The following is a 24,270-nucleotide window of genomic DNA, read 5'->3' on the forward strand; positions in this document are numbered from 1 at the left end:
CCTCCACGGCGCAGTCGTGGTGCCACCACTGGCACGGCTCACGTGCCCGGAGGGACGCGCCGAGACCCGCTGGTGCCGGTGTTTACCAGCTGTGGCCATTTCTGGGCCGGGCTGCAGTGCGGCAAAGGCAGGGAATGCCGGGTTCTCGCTGTGGTTTCAAGGCAGGAGCTGCCCGGGCTGGCAGGCAGCAGCCTGGCACAAGAGCTGTTCTCCAGGAGGGGCACGGTGGGAAGAAGGCCTTGAGAATGGGACGCGAGAATGAGCCAGAAACTCGGCCTGGATCTGCCAAGAGTCTCGCTGCTGCTGTAGTCACAGGCGGTGGGTGGGTGCAGCAGCCACCCCCTGCCCAGTTTGCCAACTGGGCCCTGATCCCGGCTGGGCAGGGCCTGGCTCTGGCTGGGTCTGGGCAGCACCAGGCACAACGGGGCCCTGATCCCAGCTGGACAGGGCCTGTCTCTGGCTGGGTCTGGGCAGCACCAGGCACAACGGGGCCCTGATCCCAGCTGGACAGGGCCTGTCTCTGGCTGGGTCTGGGCAGCACCAGGTACAACGGGGCCCTGATCCCGGCTGGGCAGGGCCTGGCTCTGGCTGGGTCTGGGCAGCACCAGGCACAACGGGGCCCTGATCCCAGCTGGACAGGGCCTGGCTCTGGCTGGGTCTGGGCAGCACCAGGCACAACGGGGCCGATCCCAGCTGGACAGGGCCTGGCTCTGGCTGGGTCTGGCCAGCACCAAGCACAACGGGGCCCTGATCCCAGCTGGACAGGGCCTGGCTCTGGCTGGGTCTGGGCAGCACCAGGCACAATGGGGCCCTGATCCCAGCTGGACAGGGCCTGGCTCTGGCTGGGTCTGGGTAGTGCCCGGCACTGAGCTTGGTTTTCCAAGGTGGCGGAAGGATTTATAAACCACATTTCATGGGGCAACACCCTGACCCTCCTGAGCTCAACAGATTTGTCCAGTTGCACCAGGGTTTCACATCCAAGTGTCTCATGGCCCTGGGCAACTCTGATTGCCCCGGCCTAAAACCTCCAGGGCTCAGACCCCTCTGTAAGCTGGGGTGGCTGCTGGCCCCGCCCCTCCTGCCCCAAAGGGGAACATTTGCCAAGCGCTGTCACAAAGCTTAGTCATCTGCTGCCACCTGGTGGTCTGTTGCGCAGCTGGGCTGGGAACTGAATTCCCGGAATAGCTTCACACGCCCGAAAACGGTTCTTCCAAAGTGGGATTCAACAGCCAAAATCTGGACATTTTTTAACCAGACAAGGAAATCCAGCATTGTTCTCAGCTCTGCTCACAGCCCTGGCCTGCTTGCGTCGTTCTGAGAGGACTTGTGTCCCAGTGGGCCTCTTTTTTAACCTTTACCTGGTTAATTTGCTGAAGAGCTAGATAAATCCATAGAGGACTTGGTAAGTCCAGCAATGGCTGGTAGCCAGGCGGGGCAGGGAGGGCGCCTCAGTCTCAGTTTGTCAGAGGCTGGGAATGGGTGACAGGGGGAGATCACTGGATGGTTCCCTGTTCTGTCCTCATGGGTGCCTGGCACTGGCCACTGTCAGAGGACAGGGTCTGACCCAGCACGGCTGTTCTTAAAGTGCCTACAAAGCTCAAGCCAGAAAAAAACAGAATTTGTGTCATTTTCAAAAAATGTCAAGATGTCAATAAATCCCCATTTCCTGCACCCATGGCTCATTTCTATACGGTGCCTGAGGTCACCCACAGGTGCAGGGGTGGCTACTTTTGCCTTGGGAGAGACGATTCCAGTCGAGGCCAAACGAAGCCTTTTCACATTTGTCAGTATTTTGTTTCATTTCAAGGTCTTGTAAAACGGAGCAGGCCTGGGGGCCCGAGCCAAAAACAAGTCTGGATTTTCTCCGCTGCTAAACACTTGCAGTAAAATTCGAAACCAGAAAGTTTCAAATAAAACAAAAATCCGCAAAATGTCTGAAGTGACTGAATGAAAGGTTTTAATATTTGGATTTTGTTTTCAATCAACGCAATTTGGTGAATTCAACTCAAAATCTGAAAATATTTTGATCTACTCAAAGCTGCGAGATATTGGTGGGAAGAAAAGTTGGCCTGCAATTTTTCACCCAGTTGCAGTGGCAAATGCCAATTTACAATTGAGCCCCCTGCTGCAAAATTAGTAGCATGATTCTGATGTACGCTAGTGAGGCCTGCCAATTCCCATCACATACCAGGAGACCGGTTCCAGGCTAACTGTTCGATCTCTGATCAGAGGAATAAGGTGGATTCTCCATCACTCCAACTGTCCTTTGAGATTGGATGCCTCTTTCTAAATTTAAAATAATGGAGATTGCCTATCTCCTAGAACTGGAAGGGACCTTGAAAGGTCATCGAGTCCAGTCCCCTGCCTTCTCAGCAGGACCAAGTACCATCCCTGATGAATTTTTGCCCCAAATCCCTAAATAGCCTCCGCAAGGATTGAACTCACTAGCACTAGCTCAGCCCCCAGATACTGGCAGGAGGCTGGGATCCCAGGGGGAAACTGGACTATAACACATCCTCCCTGGCCTTCAATTCTCATCCACCAGCCAGATCCGTTAGCAAACCTAGAACCAGGCAGCTGTTTGGTTCAGTGAAGAGCCCGTTTTATCTGCAGCCTCTCTGCCATCAGCATTCAATGCCTATAAGCATGTACAGATCTATCACACACAGACATACACCCCCAGCTGGCTGGGTGTCTGGCTCTCTCTCTCTCCGTGCACAAGCCACATGAAATGAATAGGTAGCAGGTTTAAAACAAAGTATTTCTTCATACAATGCACAGTCGACCTGTGGAACTCCATGCTGGAGGAGGCTGTGAAGACCAGGACTTTAACAGGGTTCAAAAAAGAGCTAGCTAAGTTTATGGAGGTTAGGTCCATCAATGACTGTTAGCCAGGATGGGTAGAGAGGGTGTCCCTCGTCTCTGTCAAGAGCTGGAAATGGGTGACAGGGGAGGGATCACTTGATGATTCCCGGTTCTGTTCACAACCTCTGAGCCATCTGGCACTGGGTTGGCTGACAGGGTAACGTACTAGATGGACCTTTGGTCTGACCCAGTCTGGCCGTTGTGATGTTCATATCTAGCTAGCCAGCGATGGCGATAATCCACCTCCTTCTGTCTGCACCTCCCCCCGTCCCCCCCCCCCCCCCACTCTAGCTCCAGCATTCACACCACTGGTGGGATCTCTGTACACCCCTCGTCCCTCTGCCTGCCTCCTCCCCATCCTTCGCGTCTCTGTTCCCAGGGCACCCCCCCTCCATGCAGCCATCCCCACGCGCCCCATAGTCACCTGTCCACCCCTCCCCGCAGATACCTCGTCTCCCGCTCCCCGCCCCTCCATTTCCTGCCCCCCTCAGAGGCCCGGCCCAGAGCTGTGGAGATGACCAAGGCATGGAGGGGAGGGGTCATTCAGTGACCCTGGTGGGTGGGCATTGGGGCTGCCCTGGGCAGAGCCACTGGAGGGCTTAGGAGGGCAAAGCCCAGGGCAGGACTGGAGCCAGCCCGCCAGGGAGCCAGGGATCTGCAGGCCTGCCCCTGGCCACGTCGCCCCCGTGAGAAAAGAGCCTTGAAACATTCCACCCTCAGCCATGGGGCAGGGGCTGTGGGGCGGGGTTGTGGTGCACTGGGGAGGGAGGGACTGCCCCCATTGGCATGGAGCGTTTCTGGGACTGCGGCCTGGGGGGGGGGAGTTCCTGCCTTATTTGGGGGCAGGTGAACGTAAGGCAAATGTGGCAATACGGCGCCTGCAACACTTCGGCACAAAAGAGTTTCGGGCGCGAGGGAAAGGCGCCCGCGGGGCCGCAGGGGCTGAGGAACCGGCTCCAGCCAGGCCAAGGGGCAGGAGCCCGAGGGGATTTGGGGAAAGCCTGGGGCGGGTGGCAGCCAGGCTCTCTGCAGACTCGGGCGGGCGTCGCTGGGCTGGCCACACTCAGCCCACGTGGGGCCGATTTGCTCTGAACTCTGCGTCACCGCTGCTAATCCACGGTCAGGGCAGGGCCCGGAGACCCAGCCTGGGACCCAGGTGGGACCAGGGCCCCGTTGACCAGACACACAGTCTGGCTCCCTGCCCCACATCTTGGGTGGAGCCCAAACTGAGCCCCCAAAGGGGGGATGATTTGCCCAGGGCCACCCAGCAGGTCACAGTGGGGCCAGGCCAGTGCGAGTCACAATGGGGCTGAAAAAGTGCCAACCTGGCCCTGCCCCTCAGCTGCAGAGACTCTCCCCGCCCCCCCCACCCCGCTGAGCCCTGCCCTGCCGTGACTGCCGCTGACATTGGCTAACCCGCTGCGGTGAGGGGCCGGGCTGGCCAGGCTGCGGGAGGGGGCTGCTAAGGCCTAAGAGGGTTGAGGTTGCTCCAGTCAGATGGGGCTGGGGCAGATTTGGGATGGGAGATGTTGGGGGAGGGGACGGCAGGTCCTAGGTCAGCCTAGGGGTCGGAGGGTGCCGAATGGGAGCGGTGGGGGAGCAGGAGAATGGGGCAAGCGTGGGCTTGGGTGGCCCATTAGGGGTTGGGTGTATGTGGGGTCACAGTTGAGGCCACTGGGGGCTTGGGGGTCAAGGGGACATTAGGTTTGGGGTGGGGGTTGGTGGACAGTTCAGAATTTAGGGCCACACTTGGGGGTCACGTGTGGGGAGCTGGGATTATCGGAGGGGGAATTAGGGTGGAAGTGTGAGGGCTGAATTGCGGTTGTGTGGGTCAGGATTGGGGCCTAGGGGCCAGGATACGGGGGTCACAGGGTCGTGGAGTGGGTCAGGGTTTGGGAGAATGGCAGGAAGTCTGGGGGTAGGTGTTTTGGGCCACAGCGGGCACTGGGGGGCAGTCTGGGGCAGTGGGAAGGGGCTGCTGGTGGGCATGGCACTGTGGCCCTGTAGATCTGGGGGGCCCTGACTGTGTCTCTTCTCCCCCCAGCCCCATGGATCCCATAGAGCACCACTCCCTACCTTGGGACAGTGACAGCAGCAGCTCCAGCACACTGGGGGGCAGAGCCTGGGGGGCCAGTATGGGGCCGATAGGAGCCAGCAGCCTGCACTGTAGCCTGGAGGAGCTGCTGGCCCAACGGGACTTGGGGGGGCGCCGGGAGGCCAAGCCCCGGGTGAGCCGTCCCTGCCGGTGCCCCCCACCAGCCGCCCCAGGCCTGGAGGGCAGCGACGGTGACACCTCCGACAGTGGGGCGGAGTCGCCCGTCTGCATGGAGCCCCCTCGGGCGCCCATCATCTGCCAGCACATCGCGGGCACCGCCACCGCACAGGTTGGAGCAGGCTGGGGGCTCAAAGGGGTTCTAGGTTTTGGGAGCCCTGGGGTCAAGGGGGAACTGGGCATGGTGGGCACTGGCTTTAAGGGGGTCTCTGGTCTGTGCCCAGTTGCGGGGTGGGGCCGGGGTCTCTGCATGGCTCCCATCTCTGTCCTGTCCCCCAGCTGTGGTGGGTCTCCCCCCACGGCAGCGACTGGGTGTCTCTCTACGAGCTGCGCCTGCAGGAGCCCAGCGGGACCCGCAGCCAGTGGTTTTGTGCCCAGGCGCCCGAGCGGCTGCAGAACCTGAGTCCTGGCACCCAGTACCGGATCCGCGTGCGGGCCCTTAACGCGGCGGGGCCTGGGCCCTGGAGTCCCCCTTATACCGTAAGTGGGGGCAGGGCAGCAGGACCTGGGGTCTGGGTGCATGGGGGGAGGTGACTGGGAGCACTGGAGGGATGTGGGGCTGGGAGCAAGGGAGGGCTAGGCACATAAGAACTGGGAGCACTGGAGGGGCTGGATACAGAGGGAGATGGGTTGGGTGCAGTGGGGGTTGGGGCTGGGTGCACTGGGGATGCAGAGGGGTGTCTGGCAGTGGCTGGGTGCAGTGGGGGACAGGGATGGGTGTCTGGCAATGGCTGGGTGCAGTGGGGATTGGGGCTGGGTGCAGTAGGGATGCAGAGGGGTGTCTGGCAATGGCTGGGTGCAGTGGGGGTTGGGGCTGGGTGCAGTGGGGATGCAGAGGGGTGTCTGGCAATGGCTGGGTGCAGTGGGGGTTGGGGCTGGGTGCAGTGGGGATGCAGAGGGGTGTCTGGCAGTGGCTGGATGCAGTGGGGGTTGGGGCTGGGTGCAGTGGGGATGCGGAGGGGTGTCTGGCAGTGGCTGGGTGCAGTGGGGGTTGGGGCTGGGTGCAGTGGGGATGCAGAGGGGTGTCTGGCAGTGGCTGGATGCAGTGGGGGTTAGGGCTGGGTGCAGTGGGGATGCAGAGGGGTGTCTGGCAGTGGCTGGGTGCAGTGGGGATTGGGGCTGGGTGCAGTGGGGGTTGGGGCTGGGTGCAGTGGGGATGCAGAGGGGTGTCTGGCAGTGGCTGGATGCAGTGGGGATTGGGGCTGGGTGCAGTGGGGATGCAGAGGGGTGTCTGGCAGTGGCTGGATGCAGTGGGGGTTGGGGCTGGGTGCAGTGGGGATGCGGAGGGGTGTCTGGCAGTGGCTGGGTGCAGTGGGGGTTGGGGCTGGGTGCAGTGGGGATGCAGAGGGGTGTCTGGCAGTGGCTGGGTGCAGTGGGGGTTGGGGCTGGGTGCAGTGGGGATGCAGAGGGGTGTCTGGCAGTGGAGGGTGCGATGAGACAGCGGGGGGGGTTGAGTGTCTCGAGGGGAGCTGGATGCCCAGGGTCAGCCCTGCGAGCGCCCTTCCCCCGACCCATGTTCTCTCTGTTGCAGTTTGCCACGGTGCCCGGCGCGAAGGAGGCCGTCTCCGTCATGGTCACCGTGCGGCGGCGTCTGAACCCCCGCAAGAAAACTGTCTATTTACCTGGCCCCTAGGGGTGCCACCGAGTGGGGGGGGCATGAAAATAAAATGGGAGCATCCACTTTACTCCTGTATCCCCTTTGTGCAAAGCAAGGCACCCCAGCCCGGCGCTCCCCTGCTCTCCTGCGTGGGCTTTCCCAGGGGACCGGGCCATGGGGCAACCCCGCCTCATCCCAGCCCTGGGCACACTGGGCGGTGGGGGAGGAGTGCGGGCAGAGCCCATGGGTTGAGGTCCACCCGTGGGGCAAGGATCCCTGCGAGATTAGGATTGCAGTGCATGATGGGAGCAGGACAAACTAATGGGAAGGCATTGTGGGAGCAGGACATGGTAATGTGAGTACATGAGGGGAGCTGCATAAGCCAATCACAGTGCATGATGGGAGCAGGGCATGGTGCAATGCATGATGGGATGTGGATAAGCTCATGTCAGTGCATGATGGGAGCAAGCCCAAGCAATCACAGTGCATGATGGGAGCAGGTGGAGGGGACTGGGCCCTGCTCTGCGGCTTTAGGGCAGGGTGCGATGAGCAAACCCCCTGCAGGAAACCAGGAGATTTGCCTTGAACCGGCCTGATTCCCTGCAGCACAACTGGGTGCAGCTAGGACTTTGGCCTTCCCTGGCGGGCAGGCGGGTGGGGAATACTGGACAGTGGGGAGCAGGACTGGGGACTGTTACATACACACAGGAACTGCCCAATGGCAGAAAGGGGGCTCGCCTATGGGCGGGGGAGCCTGTGCCAGCCACAGATGCCTTCCTCAAGCCCCCCATCCTCCTCCATAGCCATTCCATACTCAACCCACCCCCCCTCTGGCAGGCTCCATCCCCTGCTCTGGCCAACACCCAGCTCCATCCCCCTGCTCCAGGCCTGCCCCACACCCCACTGGCTCTTAGGCCGGTGGGATGCAAATACCGGCTGGCTCCTAGATCCGAGTTCAGTGGTCAGGGGGCCTATCCGTCCCGTCTCTCCCCCCCTCCCCCCAGCTAGGGAACCTCCCCTTTCACACTTGGGGCGACCCCAGCCGTGCAGGTTGACCGAGGCGTCTTCCAGCAGGGCCCTTGTGGTGGGTTGAAAGACATCACTTGGAGACCCCACCCCCACCTTTGGCCCCCTCCCCCACACGGGAAATCCGTGCCTGGGTTCTGACATGAAGGGAGAATTATGGGGCCCTGACATAGCTCATGGGGGAGGCGGGGGAACCAGGCCAGCGTGGGGGTGACGGGGGTTTCTTTGGGGCATGGCTGTGTGCGCAGGTGGGGGCAGTGGAGATACAGGGCCTTGGAGTTGCTCATGGAGAGGTAACAGGAACTGACATCTCAGGGGTGAGACGGTAACGGGGGGAGGGGTTAAGGGGCTCCGGCCCATCTTAGGCTCCAGCATCTCCAGGTGGGGGATTACACAGGCCCCAGCACCCGCATGGCGGGCGGCAGCTGCCCCCCAGCCATAGATCTGAGCTCCTGCCTGCTGCCTCTGGCTAAGGATCCCATGCCAAGTGGCAGGCAGGGGCTGGGCGAAGGGGCCTGAGGACTAGGGACCAAAAGCTGCCAACTCAGGGGTTGTGACCAGCTCGAGCTACGTCAAGCTCAGCCAGCCCCAGGAGACAAAGGCGGGTGCTGCCCCCACCAGCGAGGCTGGAGTCCCCTGGGTCTGGGGCACTGCAGCCTACCAGGGTCCTGCTCTTACTCCAGACTGGCACAGCTCCCAAGGACCCAGGCCTAGGCAGGCTGAAGCCCGCAGACTGGGAGCTTGCAGACCAGCACTCCATGTTCGTAGGGAAGGGTTCAGCAGCTCGAAACACCAACCTCCTGCTCCCAAACCTCTTGGCTGGGTGGCAGCCTGTGGAACTCCCTGCCACAAGATGTTAAGGCCAAGACTACAGCAAGGTTAAAAAAAGAGCTCGCTAAGTTCATGGAGGAAGGTCTGGCAATGGCTGGTAGCCAGGCTGGGCAGAGAGGGTCTCCGGCCTGTTAGCCAGACGCTGGGAATGGGAAACAGAGGAGGCATCACTGCATGAGTCCGTTTAGTTCTCTCCCTCTGGGGCACCTGGCACTGGCCGCTGACACTGGGGCCTGGCACACACCCCTCCCCCCAGAGCCAGGGGAGGGCATTGGGTTCGGGCAGGGAGGGGTATTGGGTTAGAGGGGGAGCTCTATTAAAAAAGGCTGTGAAATGCCAGTCTAACATCCTACCAACATGCAGGGTGGGGGTACGAGCCAGCCCAGCAGCACCTCCACCTCCCCCTCCCCCTCCCCTCGCCAAGAGCCAGTGCCAGGAGATGCAGCCCAGCCCAGAGAACAGCCCCTTGATGCACCACAGCCATAGCACTTCAAGGCGCTTGGGTTTTCGCTGGCTGATTACACCAACCCAGGGCACCTGCCACTCGGCCAGAACACCTGGACACCAAGCTCCCTTCTCCTGCCAGAGACAGCCTGACTGGCCAATTCCAGAGCCACAGGAGGGGCAGGCCTGGCCCCGGCTAGCCATCCAGGAGCCATGGATACCTCATCAAGCACCCTGGGCTGGCTGCAGTGGGGACCGGAACTCACCCAGCTCCAGCTCCGGGGGAGGTCAAGCCACAAAGACCTACCTGCTCCGGGGCAAGACGACATGCGGCCCCAGGAACGTGATTGTGGGTACAGCTGCCACATGGGGGCAGCCCTGGATGCGCGGTTGCCATGAATCGCCTCACCTCCAGCCTGCGGCCCCCAGTAGGCACCAGCGCAGGACACTGTCCTCCAAGGGACAAGACTCCTTGGGGGGAATCCAAGCTCTAGGGCTTCCCCACCTTGCTGGCAGGTCTAGAGGGGCACAGCTGTGGCACTAAGGTCTCCAAGTCAGCAGCAGCCTGCAGGGGATGGGGGTGGGAGGGGAGAGCCTGCCAAGATTGCCCTTGGGACAGGAAGGCTACTGTCCCAGTGTCCTCAAACTGTCCCCAGGGTCTGTCTCACTCCCCTGCCACACTCGCTAGGGACAAGACCCCAACTTCAGGGCCCCACCACCCCAGATGCTGCCCAGCTGGAATCAGAGCCCCATTGTGCCAGGCACTGCCCAGACACAAGGAGTTCACAGCCACTAAAGGGAGGCTCATCCCCCTGCTTACCTCTTGCCCCGCCCGGCTTCGCCATTTGCTGGTCCCCCCAGCCAGCAGCAGGCAGGGCTCCGGGCTCCCTGTGGGCAGAGGACGCCAGCAGAGGGAGCGGGAGCCGGCGGAGCTGCTGTCACTATTTTATTCACCACCCCCTCCAAAGCAGAGGCCCCAGGTCCGGCAGCGAGCGCGGGGGCCGTGCCGGGAGGGCCCGACGGGGCAGCCCCTCCGGCCTCTCCAGGGGAAGCCGCGCACCGTCTTTGGTACAATAAATTAAAGACAAACAGTACAGCACGAGCCACGGAGAGGGGGCAGCCAGCAGGCGCGGTGCCACCACGGCCACGCAGGGGCCACACAGCCGGCCTGGCTCGCTGCCACGCCAGGACCACAGGCCTTGGCCCCAGGGGGCTCCCACACACGCTGGGGGAGGGGCAGGGGAAAGGAGGCTCACGCTGGAAGGGGGGCAGGGCAGGGCAGGGCACAGGGCTCTCCCAGCACGACCCGGCAGGAGGGGGACCAGGGCGCTCCTTCCGCCCGGCGTGAGCAGCCGGGGTCTATAAATATTGGCTAAGGCCCTGCCGCCCGGAGCAAGGGGTGGTTTTAGCAGCAATTCCAGTTGGACAGTGGGGTGGGCAGCGTGGCCGTCAGTCCGTGAAGTGCAGAGGGTCCCTCTGTCCGGCCGGCAGCCCCCCCGGTGCCCTCTCGGCCCAGGGAGCCAGTGTTAACGAGGAACCATTTACAGTAGGAACCACACGGACATGGGGAGGGGCAGTGCCAGCTCCGGGCCCTGGGAGAGCTAGGGGACAAGGGCAGTACCAGCTCCCGGTGCCCACAGGCTCCGGCAAGACTGGCTGAGCCGTGGGACATGGGTGGCACCAACGGGCTGGCTCTCTGGCAGAGCAAGGGGCCACGGTGGCTGGGAGGTGGGCAGGGTAGCGTGGGGGGCGGGGTAGGGTGCTGTGAGTGCTGCCACCCCCTGGGGCTTGTGGTGGGCAGGGCCGCGCCCGGAGGAGGCCCGGCGCTGGCTCCAAGGCTCCCGAGGCTGTGAAGATCCGTGGGCACGGAGCCCGCCCCCGCCGCGAGGCGCATCCTAAGAGCGTTATGGCTTGAGGAGTCATCAAGAGCTGGCCGCCGTGCTCTGCGGGACGCACACGCCCAACATGGGCGCCGAGTCCTCGGGCTCCGCCCGGCTGCGCAGGTGGGCGGGGTAGGCCAGCGGCAGCCCCCCCTCGCCCGCCCGCCCCCCCACCGCCGCTCTAGTCCGGAAGGCTGATGAGCCGAAGGGGGCGCAGTCCAGGTGCCGGGGGCCCGGGCCCAGCTCCATGCACTCGGGGCCATGGGGGGAGACGGGCGGGCGGTGGTAGTGGGCGCGCCCGGGCGGCTGGAAGAGCGGGTGCGGGCCGGCCCCGTGGAAGTGCGGTGCCGCTGGCTGGCTGGGCGTGGGCTTGTGAGGTAAGATCGGCGGGTAGCCGTCGCTGGGCGGCGCCGGGACATCCCCCCCGGCCCAGAGACGGGGCTGCTGCTGCTGGGGAGGAGCCTGCAGAGAGAAAGAACAGGGTGAGGGGAGCAGTGCCTGCAGATGGCCTGAACGGGTGGGGGGGATACGGTAAGAATACCTGCAGTCACTCCACTGGTCGCTTCCCCCTCCCCCCCCCCATCAGGGACAGACAGCAAGGGGGCAGGGGGAGCCAGCGGAAAAGCCAGTCCCCCCAGCACTGGCTCGGCAGGGGACGTAAGTGTACTCCATTAACTGACACGCAAAAGCTGACAGGTTAATGCTACAGACCACGTGCACCTCCCCCGCTCCCCACCAGTACGCGTGTTAGCAAGCCCGGGCCCTGCTCCCGCTGCGGCTCTGCATTTCCAGCGTCTTGGGAGCCAGGTGGGCAGGCAGCCCAGCTCAGTTCCGGCTCGCGCTGGGTCCAGGAGCTCAGGCCCCTCTGGACAGGGGCTGCTGCCACCCTGTGCTTCTGCCTGTGTATCAACAGGGGGCGGCAGGCAGCCGGCCCACAAGGGGAGCTGGTTTTTCAACTGACTCCCCTTGTAGGCCAGCTCCTGCCTGGCACCCCACTCTGCTGCCTCTGATAGAGAAGCAGCAGCCCGGATAGAAGGGGGCTCGTCAGGCATGGGGCTGAAGCGCACTGGCTACCGGCCCCGCCCCAGGGACTATAGACTAGTCCACTAATGGATAAAAATTCATGAAGTTAATTGACTATTCAATTAACAGATATTTAACATCCCTGTTCCCTACTGCTGCACCTCTCTGGGAGCTCTGCAATGGGTGTGGGCGGCAGGGGACAGGGGGCCGTACCTGGGGGCTCTGCACCTCACAGTGGGTGTGGGCGGCAGGAGACAGGGGGCCGTACATGGGGGCTCTGCACCTCGCAGTGGGTGTGGGCGGCAGGGGACAGGGGCCGTACCTGGGGGCTCTGCATCTCACAGTGGGTGTGGGCGGCAGGAGACAGGGGGCCGTACATGGGGGCTCTGCACCTCGCAGTGGGTGTGGGCGGCAGGGGACGGGGGCCGTACCTGGGGGCTCTGCACCTCGCAGTGGGTGTGGGCGGCAGGGGACAGGGGGCCGTACCTGGGGGCTCTGCATCTCACAGTGGGTGTGGGCGGCAGGGGACAGGGGGCCGTACCTGGGGGCTCTGCACCTCGCAGTGGGTGTGGGCGGCAGGGGACAGGGGCCGTACCTGGGGGCTCTGCACCTCACAGTCAGTGTGGGCGGCAGGGGACAGGGGCCGTACCTGGGGGCTCTGCATCTCACAGTGGGTGTGGGCGGCAGGGGACAGGGGCCGTACCTGGGGGCTCTGCATCTCACAGTGGGTGTGGGCGGCAGGGGACAGGGGGCCGTACCTGGGGGCTCTGCACCTCACAGTGGGTGTGGGCGGCAGGGGACAGGGGCCGTACCTGGGGGCTCTGCATCTCACAGTGGGTGTGGGCGGCAGGGGACAGGGGGCCGTACCTGGGGGCTCTGCATCTCACAGTCAGTGTGGGCGGCAGGGGACAGGGGCCGTACCTGGGGGCTCTGCACCTCGCAGTGGGTGTGGGCGGCAGGGGACAGGGGCCGTACCTGGGGGCTCTGCATCTCACAGTCAGTGTGGGCGGCAGGGGACAGGGGCCGTACCTGGGCGCTCTGCACCTCGCAGTGGGTGTGGGCGGCAGGGGACGGGGGCCGTACCTGGGGGCTCTGCACCTCGCAGTGGGTGTGGGCGGCAGGGGACGGGGGCCGTACCTGGGGGCTCTGCACCTCGCAGTGGGTGTGGGCGGCAGGGGACAGGGGCCGTACCTGGGGGCTCTGCACCTCACAGTCAGTGTGGGCAGCAGGGGACGGGGGCCGTACCTGGGGGCTCTGCATCTCACAGTCAGTGTGGGCGGCAGGGGACAGGGGGCCGTACCTGGGGGCTCTGCATCTCACAGTCAGTGTGGGCAGCCATCGTGCTGGCGTAGTAGCGGTTGCTGTAGCGGTAGGTGCGGTTGTCCCGGTTGTCATTGGAAGAGCCGCTGGAGCCGCCTGTGTGGGGAGAAAGAGGACGGCATGGAGAAGATGAGTCAGTGCTGGAGCCCGGCTGAGCCCCACAGTGGGGCTGGAGGATATGGGGCAGGTGCAGTCCGTAGCATGAGACGGAGCCAGCAGCAGATGACCAGGGCTGGTATGGGTGGGAAATTGGGCATGGGGTAGATCGGGGCACGGCTGGGGCAGGAGAGTGGGGTTGTAGCCATGGGTCTCTCTGCGCCCACCCACCTCCTTTGCAGACCCACGCAGCAGCACTCACCTTCCTGGACCTGGACTGTGGGGCCATGTGGGGGGTGGGGCATCCACGGCAAGAGGAGGCTGCTCCAGCTGCCGCTGGGGCCAAAGTGATATTGGGAGGTGGCTGCCGCCAGGGCCGAGGCCACGTGGGGGGCAGCAGCTGCCGCCTGGGATTGGAACCGTGGGGCTGGCGGGGGCGGAGGAGGCAGGGGATCGCTGTGGAACAGGGCGGAAGATGGGGCAGCTCACACATTTGCACATAAGTGGAGCTTTCTCCCGTAACAATTTATTCGATCTAGTTAGTAACTGGCGGGCGCTGCGGTGGCACCATCCGAAGACGCGCCCGTGACGTCAATACTGGTGCACTAGACAAATCTTACTCCGCTCACGGATGGAAAATCTTAGAGGGACACTGGCTGTAGCTGAGCTGGAGAGGGGGCTGGTGAGGCGGGTATCCAAGGTGAAGAGGGGACTGGGGCAAGGGGAGATCAGTGGCCAGGCAGGGGTGGGGGCCGAACCCACGAAGGCAGGGGGATCAGTGGCTGGGCACAGGTGATGGCCGTATCCAAGGGGGTGGGTGCAGGGAAATGGGTGGCCGGGCCGAGGGGGTGGGGGTGGGGGCATCAGTGGCCTAACTAGGGTGGGGGCCGTACCTGAGAGGGCAACAGATCAGGAACCGGGCAGGGGCAGGGGCTGTACCCAAGGGGGCAGGGGATCAGTGGTGGCCAGGTGGGGGCCATGTCCAAGGAGGTGGGGGATCAGGGTCTTGGGAGAGGTCATACCAGAGGGGGCAGGGCGGAGGGATCGGGGGCGGGGAGACCAGGAGCCGTACCCGAGCTGGAGACGGAGCTGGTGGTGCTGGTGCTGTGGCTGTGCTCCATGGCCGGGCTGGTGGAGTTGCTGTTGCTGGTGTTGGTGCCCTCGTCGCTAGTCTTCTTAAAGAAGTTGTGCTGCAGGGCGTAGAAGGGCGTGATGCGGCTGCGCGGCTCGTAGTCCAGCATGCGCAGCACCAGGTCCTTGAACTTCAGGTAGTCGGAGGGCGAGTGGCCCAGCTCGCCCGCTCGGCGCCCCCCAGGACCCCCACTCTCCACCCCCAGCACCTCATGCAGTCGCCGTGTGCCCGGCACCTTGTACTCCTGCAAGGAAAGACGCTCAGGTCAGCAGGGTGTCCCGGCTGAGATGTTGCGGGAGGAGACTTGCGGGGGTCCCGGCTGGACCGTGGGGAGCACGGAAGACAAGCGGGGAGGGAAATGGACCCAAGAACCCTGACAGGCAGGGCAGGCTCGTGGGGATCCTGGCAGGGCAGGGATTGGGGGGGGCCATGCCTGAGATTCCGGGATCCTGATGGGGGAACCCAGCAGGGTGGGATGGGCAGGAAGAAGGAGCAGTGGCCCCAGGGTCCCTGCACCTTAGGGGACCAGGGAATCTCAGCAGTCAAGGGCCAATGAGAGGGATCCTGGCAGTGGGTGCTAGGGAGCAGTGCAGGGTATAAGGCAGGTGGGATCCCAGCAGCACAGGAATGGCCTGGCCTGGCCTGGCTCGGCATGGGGAGAAGGGGGATTCTGCAGGCGGGAGGGAGGGGGAAGAGAGCAGTAGTGCAGGATGAGGACCAGGGTGAGAGCCCAGGGGCCCCCATCACCTTTTTAATCTCCTTGTTCTTCTTGAGGGCCCAGCCCCCCTCGGGCAGCTTGTCAAAGTACTTCCGGGCCTTGGGCGCCTGCTCCAGCATGTGGGGGGGCGGCAGCCCCAGCACCTCCACAATCCTGTTCATCTGGTCTGCCTGCAGGAAAGGGGGGATGCGTCATGGGGCACCCGTGCTAGCCGTCCCCCTCCCTCCCCGATCATGGGGGCAGTCACGCCCAGCCTCTCCCAGGGGGACACATCCTGACTGCTGTTCAGTTTGCCCAAAGGTTTCCCTCTTCCACAGGGAGGTGGCGGGGCAGCCAAGCGGGAGGCCCATGAGCCAGTTCCACCCTGCTCAAAACCAACCAACTAAATACGCTTTGGTTTGAGTGTTCGTGGTTAAACTGCCCCGCTTCAGATAAGATGTAGTCCATAAGCTCTGGCATATGGAGCACTTTGGTTGAACTACATCTCCCATGATGCACCATGACACATCCCCGCTAAACAAGCAAGGTGCATCATGGGAATTGTAGTTTATATGGCTCATGCTTCCATTCTGTCCTGAGTGCCCTAGCTGGACTACATTTCCCACGATGCCCCACTCTGATGAAGTGCTGGAGGAGCATTACATTACTACAGCGCATCCTCAGAGATATAGTCCAGTCAGGATGCTTGGCCCAAGGCACCCAAACAAAAATTCCCATGACGCACCATGGCCTTCTCCCCGACAGGGCCTGCCCCTCTCCCACCCAGAGAAGGATTGTGGCTCTTGGGCTCTGCCCAGGCATCAATTCCCCCTCCCATCCCTCACCTCATTGGAGCCGCTGAAGAGTGGCTCCCCAGTGTGCATCTCCACCAGAATGCAGCCCAGGGACCACATGTCGATGGCCAGGTCGTACGGCATGCCGAGCAGCACCTCCGGCGAGCGGTAGAAGCGGCTCTGGATGTACTGGTAGATCTGTGGAGATGTGCAGCGTTGTGAGTCCCCGACAGGAGCTGGAGCAGCCCGCAGGGAGGCACAGCCTGGTCTCACAGGGCTACGTCTAGACGGACATGATTTTCCGCAAATGCTTTTAACGGAAACATTTTTCGTTAAAAGCATTTGCGGAAAAGAGCGTCTAGATTGGCACAGATTTTCCACAAAAGCACTTTTTGTGGAAAAGCGTCCGTGGCCAATCTAGACGCGCTTTTCCGCAAAAAAGCCCTGATCGCCATTTCCGCAATCGGGGCTTTTTTGCGCAAAACAAATCTGAGCTGTCTACACTGGCCCTTTTGCGCAAAAGCTTTGCGCAAAAGGGACTTTTGCCCAAATGGGAGCAGCATAGTATTTCTGCAAGAAGCACTGATTTCTTACAGTAGGAAATCAGTGTTCTTGCGGAAATTCAAGCGGCCAGTGTAGACAGCTGGCAAGTTTTTCTGCAAAAGCAGCTGCTTTTGTGGAAAAACTTGCCAGTCTAGACACAGCAACAGGAGTCCTGGCTCCCAGCCCCTCTCTGTTCTAACCAAGCCCTACTCCCTTCCCAGAGCTGAGTGACAATTCATGTCCTGGCTCCCAGCCTCTCCTCTGTAACCACTAATGCAGGGCAGCCCAGATCTGGCCGTGGGGCTGAGGTAGGGAGGGGACAGGCTGTCTCCTATCTGTATTCCCGCCTCCCCCCCGGCCCAGAGCGGGGCTAGGGGCAGGGCTAAGCACCCTGCTGGCCCCAGGTGCTGAAGTCAATGATCCTGGACCAGCAAAGGGCATGTGGGTATGGTTGGGCCATAGCAGAGGGGTGGTGCCTCGGCTCAGGCCCAGCACATGCACACGCTGGCCTAGCTGGCAAAGTTGATGATCCTGATGGCACTGCGCTTCGGGCTGGAGGAGAGGGGGTGGGGTCAGGAGCCAGGCTATTACACGGGGGGTGGGAATGGAGCTTGGCGGTGCAGCTGGCACACTTGGCCAGTGGCCCAACCCGAAAGCACTGTGCTTGAGGCTGCGGGGCGAGGCCGGCGCCCTCACCCGCTGGCCCAGCTGGCAGGAGCTGCCGAAGTCGACGATCTTGATGGCGCTGCGCTTGGGGTTGCAGAGCAGGATGTTCTCGGGCTTGAGGTCGCAGTGGATGATGCTGAGCTCGGGCGTGGCCAGGAAGAGCAGAGCCGTGCACAGCTGCTGGGCGAACTTGCGGGTGAGGTTGAGCGAGACGCCCCGGAAGTTGGTGTTGCGCAACAGGTCGTACAGGTTGTAGGAGAGCAGCTCAAAGACCAGGCACAGGTGGCTCCGGAACATGAAGTGGCGCTTCAGGTGCACTGTGGGGGAGGGAGCGTGAGGCACAGATCGGGGGGGAGGGGGCTACCCCCCCATGACCTTACAGACTTGCTGAGCCCCCCCCATCATGATGAGAAGAGCCTCCCTCGTAGAACCTCCTCAGCCCCCAACATCTGCCCCAGCCTCCAACATCCCTGCTCCCCGACATCCTCCTGCACCACAACAGATGCCCCAGCCCCCCCACTCTCTGACATACACCCCGGCTCCCAATGCATCCCCCTTCGCCAAAAGATGCCCCAGCTCACTCACGGATGTCCCACCCCCCCCTGCCTAAATATGCCAGTCGCCCCACATCCTCCTGGCTCCCCAACAGTCCACCACTCCCTGATTCCCAATGTGCAGCCCAGCCCCCCGACACATCCTCCCCCTCCCGACACATGCCACTGCTCCCCAGCATGCAGCCCTGCCCCCCGACAGCCCCCCCAGAGCGCAGCGGCCTGCCCACTCACCGATGTAGTACTTCATCTCCGTGTCGTGCTGGTTCATGAGCTCCAGCAGCCGCAGCTCGATCTGGGCCTGGTTCAGAAACGCCTTCTTGTTCTTGATGATCTTAATGGCCACCCACTCCTGGTCGTGGTGGTCGTAGGCCTTCACCACCTGGGGGGGGGACAGTGAGGTCGGAGGGACAGCCTGAGGGAGGGGCAGCGCGGGGGTGGATGTGACAGGTGCAGGTACCTCTTGCCTGCATGACAGAGACCTTGGCAACCAAGGAGTTGATTCCGAAGCAGGGGCAGCAGGGGCAGGGGTGCAGCAGGGATGCAGGAGGGCCAAGGGCTGGCCCAGCTGAAGGTGAGCGAGTCCATCTCGTTGCTGGGGTTAGGGATGTGAGGACAGTTTGGGGGGGAGGGGACTGACCTGGCCAAAGGAGCCCTTGCCAATGAGCGAGTCGATCTCGTAGCGCTCCAGCCAGCGCTCCCCGCTCTTGACGATGTAGTCGTAGTTGTCGTCGTCGTAGCCCTCGTTGTACACCTTGCGCTCCTTCTTGGTGCTCGAGTCCTCGGGGGGCACCTGCTGCGCCCGCCGCTTCTTCTTGGCGTAGTACACCTGGGGGAGGGGCAGCGTCAGCACCGGCCTGCTGGCATCCCAGTCAGGCAGATCCCGAATCCTCCAGGGAGCCTGCGGCCCAGGCCAGGGAGCCTGCCCACACCGAGCCCCGGGGAGCCTGCCACGCTGAGCCCCGGGGAGCCTGCGGCCCAGAGTGGGGAGCCTGCCCACACCGAGCCCCGGGGAGCCTGCGGCCCAGGCCAGGGAGCCTGCCCACACCGAGCCCTGGGGAGCCTGCGGCCCAGGCCAGGGAGCCTGCCCACACCGAGCCCCGGGGAGCCTGCGGCCCAGGCCAGGGAGCCTGCCCACACCGAGCCCCGGGGAGCCTGCGGCCCAGGCCAGGGAGCCTGCCCACACCGAGCCCTGGGGAGCCTGCCACGCTGAGCCCCGGGGAGCCTGCAGCCCAGAGTGGGGAGCCTGCCCACGCCGAGCCCCAGGGAGCCTGCGGCCCAGGCCGGGGAGCCTGCCCACACCGAGCCCCAGGGAGCCTGCGGCCCAGGCCGGGGAGCCTGCCCACACCGAGCCCCGGGGAGCCTGCAGTCCAGGCCGGGGAGCCTGCCCACACCGAGCCCTGGGGAGCCTGCGGCCCAGGCCGGGGAGCCTGCCCACACCGAGCCCCGGGGAGCCTGTGGCCCAGGCCGGGGAGCCTGCCCACACCGAGCCCAGGGGAGCCTGCGGCCCAGAGTGGGGAGCCTGCCCACACCGAGCCCCAGGGAGCCTGCGGCCCAGGCCGGGGAGCCTGCCCACACCGAGCCCTGGGGAGCCTGCGGCCCAGGCCGGGGAGCCTGCCCACACCGAGCCCCGGGGAGCCTGTGGCCCAGGCCGGGGAGCCTGCCCACACCGAGCCCAGGGGAGCCTGCGGCCCAGAGTGGGGAGCCTGCCCACACCGAGCCCCGGGGAGCCTGCGGCCCAGGCCGGGGAGCCTGCCCACACCGAGCCCCAGGGAGCCTGCGGCCCAGGCCGGGGAGCCTGCCCACACCGAGCCCCAGGGAGCCTGCGGCCCAGGCCGGGGAGCCTGCCCACACCGAGCCCCGGGGAGCCTGCAGTCCAGGCCGGGGAGCCTGCCCACACCGAGCCCTGGGGAGCCTGCGGCCCAGGCTGGGGAGCCTGCCCACACCGAGCCCCGGGGAGCCTGTGGCCCAGGCCGGGGAGCCTGCCCACACCGAGCCCCGGGGAGCCTGTGGCCCAGGCCGGGGAGCCTGCCCACACCGAGCCCCGGGGAGCCTGCGGCCCAGGCCGGGGAGCCTGGCCACACCGAGCCCCGGGGAGCCTGCGGCCCAGGCCGGGGAGCCTGCCCACACCGAGCCCCGGGGAGCCTGTGGCCCAGGCCGGGGAGCCTGCCCACACCGAGCCCCGGGGAGCCTGTGGCCCAGGCCGGGGAGCCTGCCCACACCGAGCCCCGGGGAGCCTGCGGCCCAGGCCGGGGAGCCTGCCCACACCGAGCCCCGGGGAGCCTGCGGCCCAGGCCGGGGAGCCTGCCCACACCGAGCCCCGGGGAGCCTGTGGCCCAGGTCGGAGAACTTGCCCACACCGAGCCCCGGGGAGCCTGTGGCCCAGGTCGGAGAACTTGCCCACACCGAGCCCAGGGGAGCCTGCGGCCCAGGTCGGAGAACTTGCCCACACCGAGCCCAGGGGAGCCTGCGGCCCAGGTCGGAGAACTTGCCCACACCGAGCCCAGGGGAGCCTGCGGCCCAGGTCGGAGAACTTGCCCACACCGAGCCCTGGGGAGCCTGCAGTCCAGGCCGGGGAGCCTGCCCACAGCAATCCCCAGGGACCCTGCGGCCCAGGCCAGGGAGCCCACTGCAGAGAGCCAGCCTCCCGTGTGCTGCCCGTGCCCAGAGCTCCAGGCCAGCCCGGCTCCGCACGCTGTCACAGGGGCTGGGGAGGGAGCAGCGCTGCCCCGAAGCAAGGCGTCCGCGGGGGGCACCGCGCTCCCCACCCCGGAGCTCACCTCATTGATGTGCTTGTAGGTTTTGATGAGGTCGACAGAAAGCTTGCGCAGCGGCGCCGTGGCCGAGTCCCGGAAGGTCAGGGGGATTCGCCTCTGCAGGACGCTCAGGTCTGGCAGGATCTGCGGTGACATGGATGGGCAGTCACGGTGGGGGACGGGTGCTCCAGGCACACCCATTGCCCTCCCCCCCACGGCTACCCCACCCAGCACCAAGCCCTCCCACGAGGCTGGCCAGGCTGTGCCAGGGCAGCAGGAGCCCTGGCTCTAAGCCCGTCTGCCAGGCGTTCCCGCTGGGGCCAGGCTCTGGGTGAGGAGGGAAGATCTCCAGCCCCTTGCAGGGCTCCCAGGCTGTTCGTCTGTCCCGCGAGGAGGCTCAGACCAGGCCCTCTGCATCCAGAATCCCTTCAGCCAGAGCCAGCTGCTCCCGCAGCCCCTCACCCGCTCTAGGTACCTGCGGGTGATCAGCCATGGACTGGATGCTGGAGAAGGGGGCATGACCGTGCTGGCTCGACATGTTTGGCTCAGTGGGAAGAGAGAGGCCCAGAGAGGCAGGCTGGCTGGCGGGCGGCAGCTGGCATCCTGCGCTGCTGCTGCTGCCACCTGTGGGGCAGAGGGAGATGGAGAAGGGGTCAGTGTGAGCCCTTGGCCTCCCCCAAAGTGCCAACCGGAACCCCAGCACCCGCCCCCCAACACAGCCCAGCTGCCCTCCCCCTCCAGCTCTAGCTGCCAGCTTTGACACCGCCCTGTGCCCTCAGCCCACTCAGCTGAGGCAAATCAGCTCGCTCACACACAGTGCAACAGGCCATCGCAGAGCAGTGCCTGCCACACGCAGCCTTTAAGTAACAGCGCCCCCCGTCTGCAGGTACAGAGACCAGCCCCACGGCCTGGGCCCAGAGGACGGGCTCAGGGGCTGCTGAATTTGGTTCCGCCCCAGCCAAAGTGAAGCTTTGTCGGGTTTTCTTTCCCACTGAAACAAGTTCACCCAGAAGGAATGTGCATGTTTGGGTGGCCCCCCAAACGAGGGTCCCCGGGACTTTCCTTCCATTGCTCCTTGGCCCGGGGTGAGTACGAGTCCAGCCAGAGTCAAAGCCTGGGGTCCTGGGGCACAACTGCCTGTGCGCTGGCCCTACGCCAGCCCCTGCGGGCCAGGATCCTGCACGCCTGGATCGGAGCCCCGTGACTGGCTCGGCTCTAGCGCTACCCAAGGAGCCAGCACACCAGGACTGCTCTCTGGCCTGCCCGGGTGCCAACCAAGGAGCATCTGGGCAGGGATGAGGGGCCTGCGACTTGCCCTGACACAGCACCCGCGCACACGCACAACTGGGGGCCTGTGACCCAACCAGGTGCCACTGGGGAAGCAAATCTGGAGAGCAGAGCCCTGGGGCCTGCCCAGGTACCAGACGAGGGGCTCACATCAGAATTGGGGCCCTGGGACCTGCTCTGGTGCCAGACGAGGGGCTCATGTTGGGATCGGGGCCTTGTGACCTGCCCAGCTACCAGACGAGGGGCTCACGTTGGGATCGGGGCCTTGTGACCTGCCCAGCTACCAGACGAGGGGCTCACGTTGGGATTGGGGCCTTGTGACCTGCCCAGCTACCAGACGAGGGGCTCACGTTGGGATCGGGGCCTTGTGACCTGCCCAGCTACCAGACGAGGGGCTCACGTCGGGATCGGAGCCCTGGGACCTGCCCTGGTGCCAGATGAGGGGCTCACGTTGGGATCGGGGCCTTGTGACCTGCCCAGCTACCAGACGAGGGGCTCACATTTGGGATCGGGGCCTTGTGACCTGCCCAGGTAGCAGACGAGGGGCTCACATCAGGATCGGGGCCTTGTGACCTGCCCAGGTAGCAGACGAGGGGCTCACATTTGGGATCGGGGCCCTGGAACCTGCCCTGGTGCCAGACGAGGGGCTCACGTCGGGATCGGGGCCTTGTGACCTGCCCAGCTACCAGACGAGGAGCTCACATTTGGGATTGGGATCCTGGGACCTGCCCTGGTGCCAGACGAGGGGCTCATGTCGGGATCCGGGCCCTGGGACCTGCCCTGGTGCCAGACGAGGGGCTCACATTTGGGATCGGGACCCTGGGACCTGCCCTGGTGCCAGACGAGGGGCTCATGTCGGGATCCGGGCCCTGGGACCTGCCCCAGTGCCAGCTGAGACACTCACATGCCAGGATTGGGGAGGGGCCCTACAACTGTCCTGCACTTGGCTGAGCACCATCAGAGAGCCAGCTGGGAGGCTGGGTGGGGCCCCAGGCAGCACAGCTGCTGGGGTTATTTTTAACCCCCTGGGAGCTAGGCAATCCTGGCAGCTGACTGAGGCAGCAGGGAGGGACTAGAGCCAACTGCTCTGGAGAGAAGGCTCCCCCGACTCTGGGATCCCCATGAGACACACACAGGGCAGGGAGATTCTCCCCCACCCTACACTGCACAGGGGGAAGGGGCCAGGGCATGTCTGGGCCCCAGGCTCTGGAAGCCCCCAGCACACAGCCTAATCCTGCTGCCAGTGACGTTCTGACATCTGCTTCACACCCCTTCCTCCCTGCCAGATATGCCTTGAGGCCGCCCTGTGGGCCAGGAGATACCTGCCCCCCTCTGACAAACCTGGACACCTCCCCCAGCTCCTCTCCACATCCAACCCACAGGAACACAGACGCAGCTCGGGGGGATCAGCCCCAAGGCTCAGCGCTGGATGCTGGGAGGACAGTGCGAGGCGCCTGCAGCAGGCGGGAATAACCTGCCCACAACAGCACTCAGACAGCTGGGCACTTCTGTGTCTCGCTGAGCTTCGGGGCTTATCACAACACTGGCCAGACGGGGTGAGACCAAAGGTCTAGCTAGACCAGGATCTCATAGTGGGCAGTGCCAGGTGCCCCAGAGGGTCTGAACAGAACAGGGAATCATCATGTGACCCATCCCAGTGCCCATTCCCAGCCTCTGACAGAGGTGGAGGATACTTTATAGCATTGTCTTGCATCCCTGCCCATCCTAGCCAACAGCCATTGACGACCTGGCCTCCAGGAACTTACCTAGCTCTTTTTTATTTTTTCTAACCCTCTTATAGTCTTGGCCTTCACAACATCCTCTAGCAGGGAGTTCCACAGGTTGGTCATGTGTGGTGTGAAGAAATCCTGCCTTTTGTTTCTGTTTTAAAGCTGCTGCCTCTTAATGTCACTAGGCAACCCCTACTTCTTGCGTTATGAGAAGCAATCCAAAACACTTCCTCATTCACCTTCTCCGCACCGACCACGATTTTATAGACCTCTATCTTATGGAAGGCAGCTCCCCAGGCCAATCACACAGTTGAGCACACAGCCTTTCCTCAGCCAGGTTTACAGCTCCCCAGGCTTTCCATTTTATCACATGCCCCCTAGCTGCAAGGCTGGGAGGACTGACCCCCAGACTCCCCTTCTCAGTTCCACCGATCCCTTCACGGATCTCTCCAGTGCCAACCCGCATCTCTCTCCAGTTTTTCCAGGCCATGGATCACTCTCATCCCCTTTCAGAGCTGGGGCGCCCCATCATGCACACACCACTCCAAGCGGCTGCACCATTGCTCTACAAAGAGGGGGCCAAGACACAAGTCGCTCATTGCACACTGCCCAGCTGAGCCCTTACGTGACTGTGGCTGGGCATGGGCAGAACTCTGCACCACGCTGCTGGCCTTCTCGAGCGCCTGTGGGCTGTTTTCACGCCTGTCTAGTGTCCGAGCTGCTTCAGCTTTTCCCTCTTGGACACACCCCTGCAGACAGC

General features: G+C 63.9%; 2 protein-coding genes across 2 annotated transcripts in view; one reads left to right on the top strand and one right to left on the bottom strand.

The window, feature by feature from the left end:
• The first annotated feature begins 5,116 nt into the window (after positions 1 to 5,116).
• Positions 5,117 to 6,822, top strand: LOC142819739 (fibronectin type III domain-containing protein 8-like). Its single transcript, XM_075908483.1, has 3 exons — positions 5,117 to 5,249; positions 5,417 to 5,617; positions 6,669 to 6,822. The coding sequence occupies exons 1-3, from the start codon at positions 5,190 to 5,192 to the stop codon at positions 6,768 to 6,770; spliced, it is 363 nt and encodes a 120-aa protein (XP_075764598.1). The 5' UTR covers positions 5,117 to 5,189; the 3' UTR covers positions 6,771 to 6,822.
• A 3,946-nt stretch (positions 6,823 to 10,768) lies between these two features.
• Positions 10,769 to 24,270, bottom strand: part of LOC102447848 (dual specificity tyrosine-phosphorylation-regulated kinase 1B) — a 31,545-nt gene continuing 18,043 nt past the window's right edge. Inside the window, exons 3-12 of the mRNA XM_075908482.1 lie at positions 20,969 to 21,117; positions 20,518 to 20,637; positions 18,378 to 18,566; positions 17,972 to 18,119; positions 17,217 to 17,503; positions 16,029 to 16,175; positions 15,234 to 15,374; positions 14,427 to 14,730; positions 13,239 to 13,354; positions 10,769 to 11,377 (exon numbers count right to left, since the gene is read on the bottom strand). Coding sequence (XP_075764597.1) covers positions 10,958 to 11,377; positions 13,239 to 13,354; positions 14,427 to 14,730; positions 15,234 to 15,374; positions 16,029 to 16,175; positions 17,217 to 17,503; positions 17,972 to 18,119; positions 18,378 to 18,566; positions 20,518 to 20,637; positions 20,969 to 21,117 — 2,021 coding nt within the window. The 3' untranslated portion in view covers positions 10,769 to 10,957. The remainder of the gene's footprint in view (positions 11,378 to 13,238; positions 13,355 to 14,426; positions 14,731 to 15,233; positions 15,375 to 16,028; positions 16,176 to 17,216; positions 17,504 to 17,971; positions 18,120 to 18,377; positions 18,567 to 20,517; positions 20,638 to 20,968; positions 21,118 to 24,270) is intronic.

This window comes from Pelodiscus sinensis, chromosome 24, assembly GCF_049634645.1.
Source record: "Pelodiscus sinensis isolate JC-2024 chromosome 24, ASM4963464v1, whole genome shotgun sequence".
In the NCBI taxonomy this organism is placed as follows: Eukaryota; Metazoa; Chordata; order Testudines; family Trionychidae; genus Pelodiscus; species Pelodiscus sinensis.

Bases quoted from the DNA above. Each gene is read 5' to 3' on its own strand.
- LOC142819739 (XM_075908483.1), top strand. From the start codon at position 5,190: ATGGAGCCCCCTCGGGCGCCCATCATCTGCCAGCACATCGCGGGCACC. The intron at 5,250-5,416 runs GTTGGAGCAGGC...CCTGTCCCCCAG, and splicing joins CGGGCACCGCCACCGCACAG to CTGTGGTGGGTCTCCCCCCA. The intron at 5,618-6,668 runs GTAAGTGGGGGC...TCTCTGTTGCAG, and splicing joins CCTGGAGTCCCCCTTATACC to TTTGCCACGGTGCCCGGCGC.